Source organism: Gymnoscopelus braueri, assembly GCF_963280865.1.
Source record: "Gymnoscopelus braueri genome assembly, chromosome: 11".
Lineage (NCBI taxonomy): Eukaryota > Metazoa > Chordata > Actinopteri > Myctophiformes > Myctophidae > Gymnoscopelus > Gymnoscopelus braueri.
This window is the reverse complement of record NC_137613.1, coordinates 12580345-12598408: the sequence shown is the minus strand read 5'-3', so window position 1 is coordinate 12598408 and position 18064 is coordinate 12580345. Positions and strand designations below refer to the sequence as shown.

At 44.1% G+C, this 18064-nt stretch overlaps 1 protein-coding gene across 1 annotated transcript in view; it reads left to right on the top strand.

Annotated features, from left to right (window-relative positions):
* Nucleotides 1-1809: 1809 nt before the first annotated feature.
* LOC308095449 (peroxisomal ATPase PEX1-like) overlaps nt 1810-18064 on the top strand; it is a gene marked incomplete at its 5' end in the record, with an annotated part of 166187 nt that continues 149932 nt past the window's right edge. Inside the window, 20 exons of the mRNA XM_080442508.1 lie at nt 1810-1819; nt 1921-2006; nt 2448-2597; nt 3762-3845; nt 3935-4049; nt 4544-5379; nt 6064-6183; nt 6740-6866; nt 7208-7371; nt 9040-9128; nt 9484-9616; nt 9746-9842; nt 10009-10179; nt 10302-10456; nt 11817-11994; nt 15141-15310; nt 16545-16679; nt 17224-17288; nt 17424-17566; nt 17910-18013. Of these exons, the coding sequence (XP_080298634.1) occupies nt 1810-1819; nt 1921-2006; nt 2448-2597; nt 3762-3845; nt 3935-4049; nt 4544-5379; nt 6064-6183; nt 6740-6866; nt 7208-7371; nt 9040-9128; nt 9484-9616; nt 9746-9842; nt 10009-10179; nt 10302-10456; nt 11817-11994; nt 15141-15310; nt 16545-16679; nt 17224-17288; nt 17424-17566; nt 17910-18013 (3132 nt within the window). The remainder of the gene's footprint in view (nt 1820-1920; nt 2007-2447; nt 2598-3761; nt 3846-3934; nt 4050-4543; nt 5380-6063; nt 6184-6739; nt 6867-7207; nt 7372-9039; nt 9129-9483; nt 9617-9745; nt 9843-10008; nt 10180-10301; nt 10457-11816; nt 11995-15140; nt 15311-16544; nt 16680-17223; nt 17289-17423; nt 17567-17909; nt 18014-18064) is intronic.

Sequence of the window (18064 nt, the reverse complement as noted above, 5' to 3'; positions counted from 1 at the left end):
TGATAGATGTACAGTATATTAATTAATATATTAATTGGTGATGACTACATTTTATCTGAATAATTACAACAACCGTGGCTAAATGTTGGATGTGATTGATGCCTGTGGCTGCTTACTGTACCTCCTGTAACAGAGAGGCCCACTTGAGAATCTTGGAAAGCCATCTATAAAACTCACAACTGAATGTATATATTAATGCAAGGGGTTCCCAAACTTTTCAGGCCGTGACCCCCCAAAATAATCATATTTGAACCCCCACCCTGACAAGCACTTGGAATTATAGGAGTTGAGGCATACCATTTTGACTCTGTTCCACAGATAGATATTGTGAAAATAGCCGAAGTACAAGCTCACAACACCTCGCAATGGGAGGCGTTGCTTGTAGAAATGTGCGGAGATTACACATTTTGCAAGCATTGTTTACTGCTGAGTGAGAAGACAACGTTGCACATTAAGCTAATCATCTGGGGACCCCCCCCAAATCATGTGGGGACCCCCCAGTTTGGGAACCAATGTATTAATGTATAAATGTATGACGTGGCCATAGCTGAGTGGGTAGAGAGGCGGTCTCACTTGATACCCCAAAGGAGTGGGGACTAAATGACTTTAAACTTATTTTAATGAATAAAATGTAATTGTCCAATCTGTATGGTATAGAATGTTAATACAATATAACTTATACAATTGATCTCCCTGCTCTTCTATTGAGACATTTAGATCGTGTCAAAGGTCATGTCTCACCTAGACACAGGATCTGACACCAATTTTGACCTGATGGTCAAGATTCAATTTATCCCCTGAGTAAACAGGCAGGCTCTATTAGCTCAATGGTAAAAAATATGAGCACTTGCGCAGGAAACCGGGTTCAAATCCGGGGTAGAAGAGGAAAGTTACCAGCTTTAATATATTAATAATCATTATTTATGTTAACAAACGGCATACTTTACACTGTAATAGCCAATATGTATTGAGAATTTAAGCTACTGTATAAACCATGTATGTATGGCATGAGGCTCATATGAGCTCAGAGGCCTTGGAATATTTTTTAAAGGTTCACCCCCGTTCAGGTCCTTACAAGGTAAAGTACCAAAAAAAAAGTATTATTCGCATGAAAAAAATCGCCCCCGGTGTGTAAGGAGCTTAACAGTTTTCTGAAAAACATATGTTGCTATATCAGTGGTGCTCAAACTTTTTCTTTGTCCATACATGGGCGAAAAAGACAGGCTGTATAAAAGGGACCCTTTCTTCTCCATACATGGGCATAAAAGGGACACAGGCTGACACGTCATACGAAGTCCGTCATTCGAAGTCCTTATAAAGTACTAGGAATTTATTCTGGGTCTGGCAGAACCAGGTCTCCTGGTCTTGTTTTAATAGCCAAAGTATAAAATAATGGTTTAAATGGTTACACAGATGTGTTACCGGTCTTAATGGGTTCAGATAGACAAAGAGACATTTCCTCAATACCCTCATACCTGTTGAAGTTACTTCTCCAAAGTTAGTGACTCCCACAGTCACACCACTAGAGGGAGCCACCATGATCTGGTAGCACCCACACTTAGAACAAACATGGGAAAGTTCTCATTCTACTGCTCTGCCACCAACATGTGGAATGTCCTGAAACACCATCCATTAAAGGATGTGTAACACTGGTTTCTTTCAAAACTGGCCTGAAAAAAACATCTATCAGGAGACCATAAGGAGAGGTAAATGTCATTTTCCATCTCTTTTGTATTTGTTGATGACATGTATTATTGTGCTAATTTTGGATGCTAGGCTATGTTGATGAATTGAATACATAGGACCACAATGGAAGCAAGTCCCCAGGACTTATCCTTGTAGCTTTAATGTCTGACTGTACCACGTGCTGTTTACATTTCTGAATAATAAAGTATTCAATCAAACAAGGCTTTATTTTAGTGCCCCCCACCAACACGGGGGTGACGGACCGCGTGGTCAACCAGCTCCTCACACAGCTGGACGGGGTGGAGGGTCTGCAAGGTACTGTAACACCAGTGGTTCTCAAACTCTTTCATGTCAAGGACCCCCAAAATTATGTTTTTTTTTTTTTATGGGCCGCCGTCTCAAATTTGTTAAATAGCAGATCTACAAGCTCATAGCGCGGCACTCAGTGCGATCATCAGGGGGACGATCAGGGGGGGGGCGATCATAGCCCTGGTCCAGAGCGTTAGTGAGTTCTCTCTAACGCTCTGGACCAGGGCTACGTACGTAGGCCTATGGTGATTAATTTGTGAAACGTTTCATTTGGTGTGGTGGTGGTCGCCACCGTTTGGAAAATACATTCATATAAATGACAGTGTGTGACAATACTTCTTATACTGTTGTTTTTGTACAGTACTCAAGACATGGCCACCATACATATCTACCTATACAACGTATATGAAGTTATTTTAAAGTAAAACTAAAGAGCTCATTGAAATGAACAGAAGCAGGCTGTGGAGTTGTCCTGGGACCATGGCTCTCGTGTCTTCCTCGGTTGGACTCGAAGTGGAAACTCCTCCTCCTGTGTGGAGGACCACAAGGTGGCGCTGTGTCGCCACCTGGGACAGAATCTGGGGCTGAAAGATGGAGAGCAGGTGGGTGGTCACTAAGTATTTAAATTCATTTAATTCAGTGGTTCTTCTCACTTAACCTTCTTTCGGGCCAGCGGGTCCCTTACTGCCTCCCCCCCCCCCCCCCACACACACACACCAGCCTGATCGCCAGAGAATTAGTATACATTGCACGGATCCAGTGCACGTCATTCCGTGCATAGTCGCCTAGAAACCCAGAAATTCCGTGCATATGTACGGCGATTCCCACGGTGGGCGTAACCAGTCGCAACCCGGAAAAACCCGGAAGCAGAGCAGTCCCCACAACAACATTTACGATTCTGTGCCTATCGGTACATAACTCAAACGGCGCTGAGTAGGCACAAGGGAATGTCGCAACGTTCGGGACGGCAACTCGCTCGCTTTAGCTCGCTCGTTGGCCCCTTACGTGGCGACAATTCCCTTGAGACTGCGCGCCTCCGAAATGGTTTTGTCACAAAGGGAGAGATGTACTATATGCACGGAATTTCGGGGTTTCTAGGCGACTATGCACGGAATGACGTGCACTGGATCCGTGCAATGTATACTAATTCTCTGGCGATCGGGTTGCACACACAGTTAAAATGTAAGCTCCTGCTCTGAAAATGTATGTTTGCTTATTATTGTATTGCTCATATGATTCAGACAACATCTCACTGAATGCCAAATAACAGATTTGACATTAAACAGGACTGTTCGAATGTGATTAAATTACTTCCCAGGAGGAAGATAAAGGTTTTATGGTTATATGTCTGAGTCATACTGACGTGGTCGTGGTCCTGCCTATATATGGGTGTATCAGGTTTGTTTATGGTTATGTCTGAGTCATACTGACGTGGTCGTGGTCCTGCCTATATATGGGCGTATCAGGTTTGTTTATGGTTATGTCTGAGTCATACTGACGTGGCGTGAAAATCTGAAAATAGGGCTAAAGTGGTTTTAATGCGTTTAGTTCAGTGGTTCTCAAACTATTTGGGCCAGCACCCTCCAATATCAAGGTCCCTTAAGCCCCCCCAACAGCACCTCAGTGCCCACTTTTCACTGTTTCACTGTTCTAGTGGGCAGTACCGCCCCTCCCCCGTTGAGAAACACAGATTTCATATAATAATTTGACCAGGAGGAGACGGTTGTCTGTATTGAATTGGTGATAATCATGATGATTTCCTCCAGGGCTTCCTGAGGCCATGTCATCAAGTCTCATCGGTGCATCAAGTGTTCGTGGAGCCTGTGTCTTCTGATGACTGGGAGATCCTGGTAAGCAGTTTAATCCATGAACATATAATATTGATATATTGCCCAAATGCCCAGCCCTAATGTAAATGTGTAACACTACACCCTCCCAGGAGCTCCACAGTGCAGCTCTGGAGCAGCAGCTGTTGGACCAGATCAGAGTGGTGTTCCAGGACGCTGTGTTCCCTGTATGGGTGGACCAGCGCACTGTCATCTACATCAGGATAGGTCAGTATTACCGTATGGGTGGACCAACGCACTGTCATCTACATCAGGATAGGTCGGTATTAGCGTATGGGTGGACCAGCGCGCAGTCATCTACATCAGGATAGGTTAGTTTTACTTCATGGGTGGACCAACATACAGTCAAGTCTCAAGGCACACCTGTATTCATAGTGGGACTAGCCGCGTTGTTGATCTGCTATTTAAAAAAAAAAAAATTGCGCCTGTAATGGCATGCCTGGTTGAAAGTGATTCAAATTTATATAAATTATATATATTTAGGGAAATAGAATTTGCCTATTTGGAAATGAGTAAAAATGATATATATTATAGTAAAGAATTTAAATTAAAACTATCAAGTAGGGCGTTCATTTATGAAAAAACACAAAAAGTTTAAATATGGAGATAAGAGGTTTCTGCCTGTCAGTGACGATACAGTAGGAACGACATTCATTCATGGCACATAAATATACTCTTTTCTCTCCTAACACCCCCTGTAGCATCTCTCTCGCCATCCGTACCCTACGGCCGCCTGGAGCAGTTCACAGAGCTCATGGTTTCTCCAAAGATCCGCGCGGGAGGGGGAAGTGGCCCCCCTCCTCTCCCAGCCGCTCAGGGGGGCCAGCAGCCTCCTCCTCCTCCTCCTCCTCCTCCTCCTCCTCCTCACGGACGCCGGTCCAACCTCGACTTCCCCTCCTCCCTGCCGCCACCGACGTCATTCCAAACCAGCGATCATCATCAGGGACACAGTTCTAACTCTTCCATTAGTGCCTCGTCCTCTACCCCTCCTAACCACCAGTGGGCAGTGGGCGGCATAGCTGACCTACAGAGCCTGATGCGTTACATGCTAACGGGCAGCTACCCCGTCAGGGACCTTCCTCCCCCCGTCCCCGCCATCCCGGCCCTCGTCAGTGACTCCATGTACAGGGTGTGCCGCGCCCCTCCCGGCTACGTCTGCACCATAAGCCCCCACGGCGGCGGCGCGGCGGCGGCCGGGGTGGTTCATCTGTTCCCCTGGTGGCGGGGCACGGAGGACGGGACGCCCGGAGGAGGAGGCCGCCGCTCCTCCGCGGTCACCTACGGCCTGCTCTCCAGGGTCCTCTCTCCCAAAGAAGGGAGGGAGAGGGTTAAGCGGATCACGGAGAAAAAGAAGGTTGTTGGGAGTGCCTCCTCCAAGGATCCCGCAGGTGCAGGTAGGGTGGGAGAGGAGGAGGAGAAGGAGGAGGATGAGGAGGAGACCGTGGTGGTCCGGGTGGTGTGTCACCACATGGAGCAGCTAGGAGGAGGCCTGCAGAGATACCCTGACATGGGGGAGATCCACTGTGGAAGAGTGTGGGTGAGTGTGGCAAACCGCAGGAGTAGTAGGGCTGTCCCGACTGACATTTTACTTGATGATTAATTGTCACTCAAATAATTACGATTAACCATTTAATTGTGTTTCTGTTATTGAACATTATTGGAACATTATGAATATAAACATTTCTGTTTGGCTTTTAGCCTTCATAAACAAAAGTTTCACATGGCAGATATGACATATAACACATATTTAATTACTTTATACTTAAAAAGAAACCGATAAAGCCGATCTACAAGCTCTGCTATTTCCACTATTTCTTTGATGTTTTGGAAAATATATGAACATTTTTAACATGAAAATGATTATGTGGATTATTCAAAAAATAATTGTGAGTATGTAATAATTGTGACAGGCCTATGCAGGTGACGGAAGGCATACTTGCATGTGAACTATGAATATGCTTACTTTAACCACTTAAGCCATATATAATTTGTCATGTGATAAATAGTGAAAATAGCCAATTTACAAGGACACAACGTGTCGTGGTGTGGCGTGTTGAGAGCTTGTAGATCTGCTATTTTTTGCTATTTTTGAAAGTCATTTTTGGAAAGTCATCGCCTACAATAATAATAACATGACCAAAATAGCGTCCGGCATATTGAAAGTGGGGTAACGTGGCTCTTTCCCAGTAGTTCAATCTTACAAGAAACATGTCTTTTTTAGATGCCGGAGCACTTGACGACACAACTGAACATCAGCTCCCACTCCACGGTGAGGATCAAGCCCGTTGAGACCACCTGTAAAGTGGCCTTGAGTATTCGCCTACAGCCCTTAAAGCCAGCGGTGAGTTCCAGATCCTCTCATGACAAACATGGATTAAAGTTCTCAGTCGCCACGACTGATTTCAGTCATTTGGATTCCTTAGAAGCCAGCAGCATGTCTTCTATGGATGTTGCGCAGCAAAAATAGCCGATCTGCAAGCTCTCAAGCTTGTAGATAGGCTATTTTCGGTTATCATTAAGATTCGAGCATTTGAAGTAGTCAAACTAGCCGTATGTTGAGAAGCATCTTCCATAAAATCTTAATAATAGTGTCTGATATTTCATATTAAAGCAAATGTTAAAGCCTCAATCTGTGATTTATTCACCGGGTTGACAGCAAGGGGCAATATTACTAAAACATAATTTTACATATTATTTAGGAAATAGGGCTAGTGTGTGGCACGTTAGGTCAAACATTTTCAGTCGTGAGTGTGCAGTTCCAATGATGGCTCACTCAGTCATTTCATCTACTTGGTGTGTATAGTGTAAAATTGTTTGCCAAGCTGGGCAGCAGCAGATAAAAGCTCATTGCCATCGGATGCTTTGAGAGCTTTTGTCACCATGTCTTGTTGTTGTAGTCACAGCCAGACGAGAGTGACGAGGACATCCAGACCGCCTTCTTGGATTGGCTGCACACACAGAGCCACCAACCGCTGGCCTGTCTGACCACACGCTGCAGCGTCATCCCTCTACACGGAAATGAAGGTGAGTGGAAACCGGTTTGAAGGATAATTCATCATACTGATAAGTTACTACTCCTGGAGTTTGGAAAATCAACAACCATGACATTTACTGTACATACCACATAGTGGTACATACAGTAAATAGTGAACAGGGGCGCCGCTGGCCTAGTGGTTAGGGCGCATACCACATATTGGCTCTAATGCAGCCTGACAGCAAGTCGCAGGTTTGACATCCTGAGCCCGACGTCCTTTTCTGCGTGTTTCTCTCTCTCGGTTTCCTGTCACTCTCTACTTTGTACTATCAATAAAGGCAGAAAAGCCCCACAAATATATCTTAAAAAAATTCTTGTGACTATTTTTTAGCTAAGCTGGAGCTTGCGTTGACTGTGCTTAAGCCAGAGCCAGAGAGTGATCCACCCGACCAGCTGTTTCTGCTCGCTCCTACTGTCCTACGCAAGGCAGCCATACAGGTACTGTTCATACTGTTTCTGTTAGCTCCTACTGTCCTACGCAAGGCAGCCATACAGGTACTGTTCATACTGTTTCTGTTAGCTCCTACTGTCTTACGCAAGGCAGCCATACAGGTACTGTTCATACTGTTTCTATTAGCTCCTACTGTCCTACGCAAGGCAGCCATACAGGTACTGTTCATACTGTTTCTATTAGCTCCTACTGTCCTATGCAAGGCAGCCATACAGGTACTGTTCATACTGTTTCTATTAGCTCCTACTGTCCTACGCAAGGCAGCCATACAGGTACTGTTCATACTGTTTCTATTAGCTCCTACTGTGCTACGCAAGGCAGCCATACAGGTACTGTTCATGCTGTCAGATTAGTCACATTTATAATCTTTGTCACCGTTTCTTCAGCATTCACATTACTGTACGAACGTCAGTGTTGATTTTGTTGACTAAAACTATGACGAAAAATTTTCGTCGACTTCCTTTTTTCATTGACGAAAACTAAATAAAAACTAAATACTTAATATATTGACTAAATATATGTTGCGCTCTGAAAATAGCAGATCTACAAGCTCACAACGCGCCGCGCTACGAGCTTGTACAGTAGATCGGCTATTTTCAGCAGGCAATCGAGGCCCGCCAAAATACATTTTAGTCGACTAAAACAACTGTAGATTTAGTCGACTAAAATCTTATATTTTGTCGACTAAAACTAGACAAAAGCTAAAACATTTCAGATGACTAAAATATAACTAAAACTAAATGGAATTTTATTCAAAAGACTGTGACTGAAACTAAATCTAAATTTGCTGTCAACACTGCTGTACGTACAGTATAGTCCAGGGGTTCTCAAAACTTTTTATTTTATACCAGGAGGATCCCATTTTATGGGGGTACATTTTTCAGTTTCAAAGTTAGAATACAATAAAATGATCCGCACACCGTCTACTGTACACTTGCACGATAAGGACAACTTTATTTAGGCAACGTTTCGGTCAATAGACCTTCTTCAGGCATCTCAAAGACACCAGATGCCTGAAGAAGGTCTAGCTTGCCTAAATAAAGTTGTCCTTATTGTGCTTAGTGTGTAGACGGTGTGCGGGTCATTTTATTGTATTCTATACGTCTGATCCCTGCCTACGCACCCGCCTCTGAGCTGATCAGGTGTGCATTACACCTTGCTTTTTTCAAAGTTGAAATAAAGCTTAAATAAAGTATACCGCAGTGTTAATTTTGACAGCAAATTCTGATTTAGTCTTTTGAATAACACACCATTTTGTCCTATTTTAGTCATCTGAAATGGTTTAGTCTTAGTCGACTAAATATCAAAATCTTTGTATTTTAGTCTTTTAGTCTTAGTCTTCGTCAACAAAATGAACACTGGTATACCGGTACATTGAATATTTATTAGAAAATACATTCACTATGTTGTGATTCATGCTTTGTGTCTCATCAACATAGTTTAAAAGCTACATACAAGTGTTTCTGCCAGAACCTTAATCTAAATAAAAGAGTGTATTCAAATCAATAAAAACAGACTTGATAGAAAGGATACATTTTGTCTTTTTTCTGTTGTCAATGTGTGACCCCACCGTCACCTTTCCGCAACCCCACTTGGGGTCCCGACCCATAGTTTGAGAACCTCTGGATAGACATTTTGACGGCAATGGGTGAAAGTGAATTTTGTTTAAGTCTGTTCTGACAGATCACAGTTGTGTTATTGGTCACATCCAGGTAGACAGACAGCCGGTCAACACACCACCAGCAGTGAAATCCCCGGGCGACGCATTCCATTCAGATCTTCCCTGTCTGAGTGCTCTCGGGTACGTCTGGTGCTATTTATTGCTTTTACAGTATGAGCTCTGTGGCTTTGTTTCACACAGCAGGCCAGTCCCATTTATTTGTGAAATACATGATATGGAAGTGTAAATCAGTGTCAGGTGTACAGTCTGAGACTTTGGAAATTTAATTTGGACTTTAATTGCATTTAAAACCACCTAGGAATGTGGTTCAAATCTGATTTGTAAAAATGAGTTCCCATGTGGTATACTTATATATATGTGGTATAATATATCTATATATTTATTTCTGTAAACAAATTCAACCCTACCCCACAAAAAAATGTAAGTCACTTTGCATAGGAGCGTCTGCTAAATTGTAAATTGTCTCCGACCCCAGTGGGATGAAGGACCTGATCACCACTGGGTTTGAGTTCATCTACTACAGCCTCCAGGCCGGTCCGCTCTCCCGAGAGCTGGTGTCCACGGGGCGGGGTCTCCGGGGCGGGGCGCTGCTCGTCACCGGAGCCAAGGTAACCTTTAAACCCCCCCCCCCCCCCCCATCCCGAGAGATTGACAAGAGATTGTCCTTTAGCTGGCATGGTTAGCACTGGGCTAACATACTGTACACATGGTGTTATGTTGGTTGTCTTCTTCTACAGGGCAGTGGGAAGAGCGCTCTGGCTAAAGCCTTGTGCAGGAGGGCTGGGGAAGACCTGGACGCACATGTGGAGGTGGTGGACTGCAAAAAGCTCAAAGGTAGGAGGATACACACGCACGCGCACACGCACACGCACACGCACACGCACACGCTCGCTATGGCTGTCACAATTACAACATTGAAGTTGATGATTAATTGTCGCACAAATAATTGCGAACATTGTTTTTCATTTTTCATGTCAATCAAACAGTATTTATTTTCCAGGGAAAAGGGCGGAGACGGTGAGGCAGACTCTGGAGGAGGTTTTTGAGCAGGCGGTGTGGAGGCAGCCCTCGGTGGTCCTACTGGACGACCTGGATCACGTGACGGGTGCGCCCACCTCGCCGGAGCACGAGCACGGCCCCGAGGCGCTCCTACGGAAACACATCGCACAGAGTAAAACATCACTTTTATACATTGTACAAGCGTAATAAAATGTTGATGTCCTCACAAATGTATTACGGTAATACAAACGTGTGTGTGTGTGTGTGTGTGTGTGTATGCGTGCCTCCCTCCAGGTCTCATGGACATAGTGGATGAGTTGGTGCAGCGCTCCAGCCTGGTGTGTCTGCTCCTCTCCAGCCACAGTGAACACTCTCTGCACCGCTCCCTGACCCAGGTGCAGGGCTCCCACTTCATCCAGGGCTTCCTCCACATACAACCCCCTGACCAGGTACACAGTATATATGTTACAGGGAAATTGGCATTCCAGGGAAATTGAAAAAGGAGCGCTTGTTTTTACCACCCACCCAGGCAATTCTGTATAACCAACACTAGAGGGCAATGAATGCAAGGCACACGCATGCACATGCGTGTGTGCGTGTGCATGTGTGCGCACGCGTGTGCGTGTGTGCATGCGCACACATGAACACGCACACACGCACACACACGTGTGTGTCGTCGTGGACACTGGATAGTAACCATAGACTGTAACCCATGAAAAGATCTATTCTCCCCCTATCGGTTCACAACTCGGACGGCGCTGATTCGACTAGCAGACCTTCGGCCGGTCGGCGCGGGCACTCGCGCCGCGCGCCTCCTCGGCCTCAAGTGAGTCGGCGCGCCTCCGTCATGGACAATAACTATTATCACGTGTGCGTGTGAACGCGTGTTCAGCGTTCTCCTAGCGTAGCGTCCTGGTTGCTATGTGGGGGGGAACAACAAAAGCCAGGTCGGCCTCGCATCAAAGCCCCTTCTCCCGCCTCGCGCCTCCTCCTCCTCCTCCTCCTCGCGCCGCCTCTTATCAAATCCCCGCTTCGTGTCTCCTCCCCCTCCTCCTCCTCCTCGCGCCGCCTCGTATCAAAGCCCCGCCTCGCGCCTCCTCCTCGCGAGCCTCGCGTAAAAAACCCTGTCTCTAAAAGCCCCTTCTCGCGCCTAAGCCCCGCGCCTAAAAGCGAGCGCTCCTCTTTCAATTTCCCTGGAATGCCAATTTCCATGTCACAGACACACACACACACACACACACACACACACACACACACACACACACACACACACACACACACACACACACACAATTAGGGGTACTACAGTTTATTGAACTGATGTAATTTTTTAATATTATTAATTTTAATAAAAGTGATTTATTCTAAAGGGAACAAATCTGGCCATAATATTGACGATTTCTGCAATTTCTGTGCGACACTGTTGTGCAACAAAGTACAAAATAGGCCTTAAGTTGTTAGTCAGACTAGTCAATGTATTCTATTATAATTATAATAATTCTATTGTAAAACGTACGTACACATGTGTACGTGTCAATCATTTGATAATAAACCAAATTATCAAAAAATATGCTTTTCGATCATTTTATGAAAAGTGATCAATACAATAATTGAGAGAGAGAATAATTGATAGTAGCAGCCCTACACACAATGAAAAGAGAATTGCATGAATAAAGACACCAGTTGATATATACTGTAAATATAATACTAACTAACTAGTTAGTTAATTAGAAAAAACACAAAAAGTTAAAATATGGAGCTAAGAGGTTTCTGCCCGACAACAGCGTTATACTGTACGTCTTCCCTCAGACGCAGAGAGCAGAGATCCTGCGCTGTCTGATCCTCAGGAGGACCGGCCTATCAGAGGAGACCCTACGCACTCTGGACCTGGGGATGGTCTCCAAGGAGACAGAGGGTTACGTGCCCCGTGACCTGGCTCTGCTGCTAGAGAGGAGCGTGCACGCCAGTGTTGTACGCACTGGACACGGTAACCAACCACCGTACTACTGTACATTAACACATTTTAATGTTAACTTTCAGCCTGGCGGCCCTATTCTGGGCATTATTACCAGGGGTGCACATAACTTTTTAGGTCTAGTACTCAGAAGAGCACCTGGAGATGTGACTTGGTGCGCACCAAATAAATGGTCCCGTGCCGTTTTGTCAACGGGGGGGGGGGGGATATTCAGCACGGTGCCCACCGGACAGTTTTGTTTGGGGGGGGGTGCGTGCTGCGCGAGAAAATAGGACGCTCTGCTTCCAAATTCCGTCGATTTTCGCCGTTTTTTTTTTCTCACGCCGTTTGATGAAGCCCCCAAGGTTGGTGCCCTGTGCTGCGCTGCTTTTATCCGCCAGATTGGGACGTTCACGGCATATTTTGCACCATTACGGTGCGTTTATCATCGGTGACGAGTGCCTCTAACAGCCGCTGCTGGCTGTGTGCACGCAGCGAGGCAATGCGAGGCGATGCGAGACACTCACACAATCACGTGCAGCATGCGTCCTCTCCAGGGTCCCCACGGTCATGAAATTCCTGGAAATATTTTGAAATTGAAAAAATAATAATCCAGTACTGGAAAAGTTTGGGAATTGATCAAAGGTCCTGGAATTTATCAAGGGTCCTGGAAAAATATTTGGCTATGCATTGTTTTTGGCTATTGATTTTGTTAATACAAAACATTTTCATAAACATGTATAACATTACACGAAATATGTAACATAAGTAGTTTTTCGCCGAACGGGCTGTGTGATGGCATATATTATTTAAATAAAATAAGTCATACGGATGCCATAATGAGTCTTCCAGTGAGCTATGCCCTGATTTTGCACGAAATTTTGAATGAAATTGTACTATTCTATATTCTATGCTTTATTTTTGCTGCACTGCCTATCTTTGGGCATTCTACATAGGAGTAAGAGACACATTATTGCGCTGAATGATTGTTATATAGGCCTGGAAATTGGGCTAAATATTCTGGAAAAGTTTTGGAAAAGTTTTGGAAATTCATTGCTAAAAATGTGTGGGGACCCTGCCTCTCCTCCTGCAATGGCTGTACATGGGGCCGACGCGTGCTTTAGCGTGATTGTGTGAGTGTGGCTTCAGGAAGTAAATTCCTAGCCTCGATCTCCAGGCTTTTATTTTTTAGTTTTGCTAAAAAATAAAAGCTTGGAAATTCCTGTCCCAGCTGTTGGTACGATAAAGCGCCTCGCGTCGTCTTTTTTTTTTTTTTTTTTTTTTTGGGCCAAAATACATTTTATTTCAAAGGGCCAAGTCTACACAGTTTGTTTTGTCTCCAGCAGAGTTTCTAGTGTCTCTATCTCTCTCTGGAAGTAAGAGGTTGCACATGAACTCCAACACAAACAATACCAATACAAAGACGAGGAATAAGAAGAATAAAGTGGAAGTTACGTGTGGTTGCAGGTGTAGACTTGGCCAAAAAACAATTTAAAACATTTTTGGCCCTTTAAAAAAAAAGAAAAAAAAAAAAACTTTTTTTTTTTTTTTTTTTTTTTTTTCCCGACTAGAGTCGACTAAGAGACACTTAGTCGACTCGGACCCCCCGCGACTAACCAGTCGACTAGTCGACTTAGTCGAGGTCAGGCCAGTGTCGTACAATAAAGTTTTCAATATGGCTTGAATAATTAAGGCTGTCCAGGATTGAGCTTCTGGTAAGGAGATGTAATTGAAACATGGTAACGTTTCTATATGGTCTGTTCAAGAAGACAGACGTTTCATGGTTTCACGGCTATTTGGGGGAGAGATTTGGTTTAAACACATTGATTGCCAAGATATTAAACATAGTTTTCTATCCCCTTGCCAGCGTAATTACCTCAATCCGATCATATTTGAAACGCTGTGGAAGTGACATTTGTGTCCCAAAAAAAATAGTCCCCGTGGTTTGGCGGAGATATCTGTGTATCCATAGGAACGACAACATTCCAACCGCGATCCGCCATTTTGGGGCTACGCCCCGTTGAAAACGGGTGGTTTTCAATGCAAAAAAAAAGAAACTGAGTTACAGCTGTTTTTCTGAAAATCCCATCGTTGGGATGAACTGATGTGACGTTTTTTGCGACGACGTCACATCCACATACTAGGGGGGGTTTAACTGTATACTGTAGGGTTTAAGTGGTTAAAGGGCCATATCATCTACAGTATATATCACTAGCGTCACTAATACAGTAGTCTTGTGTGGCCACACTGTTGCCTCTGATCATGATTAAAATATAAAGCGGATGTGAAGCCTCCTCCCCACTTCCGTTTCGTCTTTACAGTCGTGCCAATTTATCCTAATATAAATCAAAATCATCTAAATATATACAGCTTGATGCTTAGCAGAAATGGAAATTAAAAAATAAAATGTAAAGATATTTTAAAATATATTTTTGTGAACTGAAGTGCCAGTTTCGGCATTCAGGAGGTGTAGTTCCAGACTCTATATAGCGTTCAGGAGGTGTAGTTCCAGACTCTATATAGCATTCAGGAGGTGTAGTTCCAGACTCTATATAGCATTCAGGAGGTGTAGTTCCAGACTCTATATAGCATTCAGGAGGTGTAGTTCCAGACTCTATATAGCATTCAGGAGGTGTAGTTCCAGACTCTATATAGCATTCAGGAGGTGTAGTTCCAGACTCTATATAGCATTCAGAAGGTGTAGTTCCAGACTCTATATAGCATTCAGGAGGTGTAGTTCCAGACTCTATATAGCATTCAGGAGGTGTAGTTCCAGACTCTATATAGCATTCAGGACGTAGTTCCAGACTCTATATAGCATTCAGGAGGTGTAGTTCCAGACTCTATATGGCATTCAGGAGGTGTAGTTCCAGACTCTATATAGCATTCAGGAGGTGTAGTTCCAGACTCTATATAGCATTCAGGACGTAGTTCCAGACTCTATATAGCATTCAGGAGGTGTAGTTCCAGACTCTATATGGCATTCAGGAGGTGTAGTTCCAGACTCTATATAGCATTCAGGAGGTGTAGTTCCAGACTCTATATAGCATTCAGGAGGTGTAGTTCCAGACTCTATAGCATTCAGGAGGTGTAGTTCCAGACTCTATATAGTGTTCGGAGGTTGTGGAATAGTTGTCTGGCTACGCGAGACTACTAATACAGTGTCTGTCCGTCCTCAGGTGTGTGTCTGTCTCAGGAGGACTTCCAGCAGGCTCTGGAGGGCTTCACGCCCCCCTCGCTGTTGGCCATGGACCTCCACACCCCCCCCAGCGGGGCGGGGCTGGACAGGGTGGGGGGGCTGAAAGACGTGCGACGGCAGCTGATGGACGCCATCCTGCTCCCTGCCAAGGTCAGCTGCACAACGGTCAAACCATGTGGGATATAGAGTGTGTGGGGGAACCACCAGGGGTCCTTGAGGGGGTTCCAGGGGCGTCCCCAGCTGAATGATTGATAGCACCAAATGGACCTTTTACGTGTCTGTAACTCTGAGAGCTTATGTAAGCTCTCAGAGTTACATTGATACTGAGGGTTTTACTGTATAGATTGGGGCCAGACTCAAAATCATATTAGAAATGGGGGTCCATGCCATAATTATTTAATATCACGCTGGGAGTCTTTGAAAGAAATGAAAGGGATTGAGAATCACTGCTTTAATCCATTTTAGACCTGAGGCTGTTTCTAAAAACGGCCTCTAAATTCTGACAAATGTTCTGAAAAACTATTTTTTATTCAAACTTTAACAAAAAGAAAATAAAAACAAGAAAATGTTGCTATACGATATATAGCAACAAATAAAATGACACAGAGGTGTTCCCAGCTTGAAAATGTCTAAATGGGTTGGATAAAAATGTTAAATACAAAGATATCAAAAGTGTCCTTAATGTACAATGTAAAGGGGAAAATGACTCGCAAAAATCAACTATTTTCTTTAATCGTACGTCTGATTTCAGTAAACGCTTATGAGAACACACTGCCCTCTTGGCCAGGTTTTATATTTCTTTACAAAAACTGTCCCGAGAGCAGATTTTGGGAACTCTTGGTATTTTTAGGCCCGGAAACATGTATTTCTTCTTTTTGTGTGAAACTTTAGAAAGCTCATTTCGCGGCTTCCTAGGAGTTACAATAGATTATTGTAAGAAAGAAAAGTATCCGTCTGTCTGTCTATCTATTTTATCTATTATGTAACACCTGACAAGGCTAAAATAAATATATCTACAGTAGCTGAAGTAAGTTAAAATGACAATAAAGCGGCACTATGAAACACTATTTTAATGAATAAAATGTAATATTATCCAATCTGTGTGGTAGAGTATGTTAATACAATATAACATAATTGGGGTGGTTGTATTTGATCTCCCTGCTCTTCTATTGATACATTTAAATCGTGTCAAAGGTCATGCCTCACCTAGACACAGGATCTGACACGAATTTTGAGCAAGCAGGCTCAATTATCTCAATGGTAAATATTTCAGCACATATTTCAGCACCGGGTTCAATGGAAAGTTACATAGTGCCTTAAGATATAATTGTGGTATGTTTGGTTGTGTGCACTTTAAATGGCATGTGTCTCCTGTACGTTGCAGTATCCCATCCTGTTCTCCAAGCTGCCTATCCGCCATTGCTCAGGGCTGCTCCTCTACGGAGCCCCTGGCACGGGCAAGACCCTGCTGGCAGGGGCCGTGGCCAAAGACAGTGGCATGAACTTCATCTCAATCAAGGTACAGTATATGGCTTGACCAGGACCTTCTGGTGACAGTTTATTTTATTTCTTTTTGTTCTTTATTTACCCAGGGTAGTAGCTGGGTAAATAAAGCGCTCATTTTCAGCAACTCCCCACACACGCACGCACGCACGCACGCACGTTAAAACCAGCAGTGTTGGGGGAGGGGTGAGTGGTGGCCATTCACTTCCCCACCCAGATTTTACCACTCCTCTAACCTTTGGGACACTGCTGCCCCAGTCGATGAGTTGGTTTAATGTTGGTAGATAAACCTGTGAGAGTTTATTAATTTAATTTTTTTTATTTTGCCACACAAAAAATTCCTAGGGTTCCCAAGGAGGCAGAAATCCAATGAAAAAACAAATGAGGAGACCTCTGTACAATGCAAAATAATAGTTTTAATGCCTTTTATACAGCAATTTTTACAACTTTTGTTTAAAATCTTACAGACTACTTGGTAGTAGAAAGTAGTAGTAGTAGAAAATAGCAGATCTAAAAGCTAGTATTATAGAAAATAGCAGATTTTTTTTCTACCCCTCCAGGGACCTGAGCTTCTCAGCAAGTACATCGGAGCCAGTGAACAGGCAGTCCGGGACGTCTTTCAAAGGTCGGTTCTCTAATCCGCTCAGTTAACATGTTTTACATTCTATTCTAAATCTAGGCTTTAATTTAGTGCCTGTAACTGTAAACTGGTAGCAGTGACGTGGTGGTGACGGTGTTGTCCCCCCCCCCCCCCCCTCAGGGCCCAGGCAGCCAGGCCCTGCATCCTGTTCTTTGATGAGTTTGACTCGCTGGCCCCCAGGAGGGGTCATGACAACACGGGGGTGACGGACCGCGTGGTCAACCAGCTCCTCACACAGCTGGACGGGGTGGAGGGTCTGCAAGGTACTGTAACACTTCATTTCACTTCACACTGTAGCAACACATACTGTTTACCATGGTCTGCTAGCAACATCCTGAGTGTTCATTTAACTCTGAAAGTATAAAGAATGGACATTTACTTGCGACCCATAAAACTGTGTCTGTGACCCAATTTGGGAAGTGTAAAATGGTGGGTACATCTTTTTTAATGCATTATTTCCATAAGAGAAATAACAACAAAAAAAAAATTCCATAAGAGAAAGGGAAGAAGACAAAACAAACCAAATAATGATCTACATACAGTATCTATCCGGTGTGGTTAGTACCTAATTTGTGTGATAATATTTTTGTGTGTGTTTGCTATCAGGTGTGTATGTGCTCGCAGCCAGCAGTCGACCAGACCTGATAGACCCGGCCCTGCTGAGACCTGGTAGACTGGACAAGTCCCTGTACTGCCCTCCCCCAGACCTGGTCTGTTTAACATTATACACTCACTGATCACTGCTTTAGTACTGCCCTCCC